General features: G+C 47.8%; 1 protein-coding gene across 1 annotated transcript; it reads left to right on the plus strand.

The window, feature by feature from the left end:
* Positions 1-114: 114 nt before the first annotated feature.
* Positions 115-1,586, plus strand: LOC108356076 (uncharacterized; the record flags this gene model as incomplete). Its single annotated transcript, XM_017607210.1, has 2 exons — positions 115-1,283; positions 1,379-1,586. Coding segments are annotated over exons 1-2 (1,377 nt in total), but the record flags the coding sequence as incomplete, so codon positions are not given.
* Between the last annotated feature and the right edge of the window lie 297 nt (positions 1,587-1,883).

Raw genomic sequence — 1,883 nt, forward strand, 5'->3', positions numbered from 1 at the left:
TGTGCTGACATACAGGAGATGTTCCACCAAGTTGTCATCCGTCCTGAAGGTAGATGTGCCCAGATGTTTTTGTGGCGCAACGGTGATATCCAGCAGACTCCTGACGTGTATAAAATGACGGCGATGATGTTTGGTGCAGCATGTTCCCCTTGTTCAGCACATTATGTGAAGGTGAAAAATGCGATGGAACACAGCAACCACGATCCACGAGCGATCCAAGCCATAACTGACTATCACTATGTGGATGATTACGTTGATAGTTTCCGTTCCGCTTCCAGAGCTATGGAGATATCCAAACAGGTTCGCGACATTCACAAAGACGCTGGTTTCCAGCTTCGGAAGTTTAGGTCGAACTCCTTGGAGGTCGCGACTGCATTGGGTGGTGAAAACACAGCGTTGTCTATTATGTCGAAAGAAGCCATGGAATCTGGAAAAGTTTTAGGAATGTTGTGGCAGCCATCAAGCGACCACTTCACGTACCGTCTGGAGTTCCATGGAGTCGATTCATCAGTCATTAGTGGCGATTTAGCGCCCACAAAAAGAATGCTACTGAGTATCGTTATGTCCATCTTCGATCCGTTGGGATTCCTGTGCCACCTCACCATCACAGCCAAATTGGTTATGCGCGAGATCTGGAAGCGAGATTTAGGCTGGGACGAGCCCGTTCCTAATGAAATCAACGACATGTGGAATAATTTTCGGATGCAGTTGCTAAACGTTGCAGAGTGTAAAGTGCCGCGTCACTATTTCAAGCTGGGTGAGCCAAAAAATCTACAATTGCATATTTTTGTCGATGCCAGTGAAGACGCATTCGGAGCTGTAGCATTCTGGAGGGCAGAGAACCCAGACAATGCGTTGCAAGTGTGTATTGTTTATGCCAGAACAAGAAGCGCACCACTCAAGACGCTAACCATTCCCAGATTGGAGTTGCAAGCTGCCGTGCTAGGGTCCCGTATGATGACGACTATAATAGAAGAGCACACAATGTCTATCGACCGATGCGTCCTTTGGAGCGACTCGAGAACGGTTCTCAAGTGGATAGCCAGTGAGAATCGTCGCTTTAAGCCCTTCGTAGCCCATAGGATTGCCGAAATCCTGAGCGTGTTCACGCCGTCTGAAGAAAATGTGGCTGACGAAGCAAAACGGGTGAAAAGGGGCGTTAACCTCAACCCATCCTCACGCTGGTTCACGGGTCCAGCATTTTTAGGTCAGCCGGAACACATATGGCCAACAGACGATACACCTGCTGCGAACATTGACGAAAACGAAGAGCTTCGGCCGAAGTATGCTTTATTAATTGCTCAGAGCAGCATATTTGAATTTGAGAGGTTTTCATCGTTTCTTAAACTAAAAGGGTCCTTCGTTACATCCACTACAGCAAATCAAGACCGAGCCAGCCTGACACTTCGTCAAAATATGGGTTAATGACCTCCGAACTTGATGCCGCCGAACGTATAATATGTCGCCATTCGCAACGAGAAATATTCGTGAATGAGGTCATTCGATTGGAGAAGGGGCTCAGCTTGCCGAGTGAAAGTCCACTCTACAAACTTTCGCCGTGGATAGATAACGAGGGACTTCTTCGGGTACATGGGCGATTGGATGCTGTCAGCTGGCTAGCTTATGACACGAAGCATCCTATTATTTTGCCGTCTCACCACGTCGTATCGAGGCTCATAGTCGCGCAAGAGCACAAGCGAATGATGCACCAAAATACAGAGGCGACTATTTGCATGATTCGTCAGAGGTACTGGATCCCAAACTTGAGGAAGGTCGTTCGTGGGGTCATCGCCAATTGCAATACATGCAAACTAAAGAAGGCAAAGCTAGTTATACCAATGATGGGGCTACTTCCAGAAGATCGCGTTACGCCATACGTGAGG

The sequence above is a fragment of the Rhagoletis zephyria genome, unplaced genomic scaffold (genome assembly GCF_001687245.7).
Source record: "Rhagoletis zephyria isolate East Lansing unplaced genomic scaffold, Rhagoletis_zephyria_1.1 Rzeph_scaffold_53830, whole genome shotgun sequence".
Lineage (NCBI taxonomy): Eukaryota > Metazoa > Arthropoda > Insecta > Diptera > Tephritidae > Rhagoletis > Rhagoletis zephyria.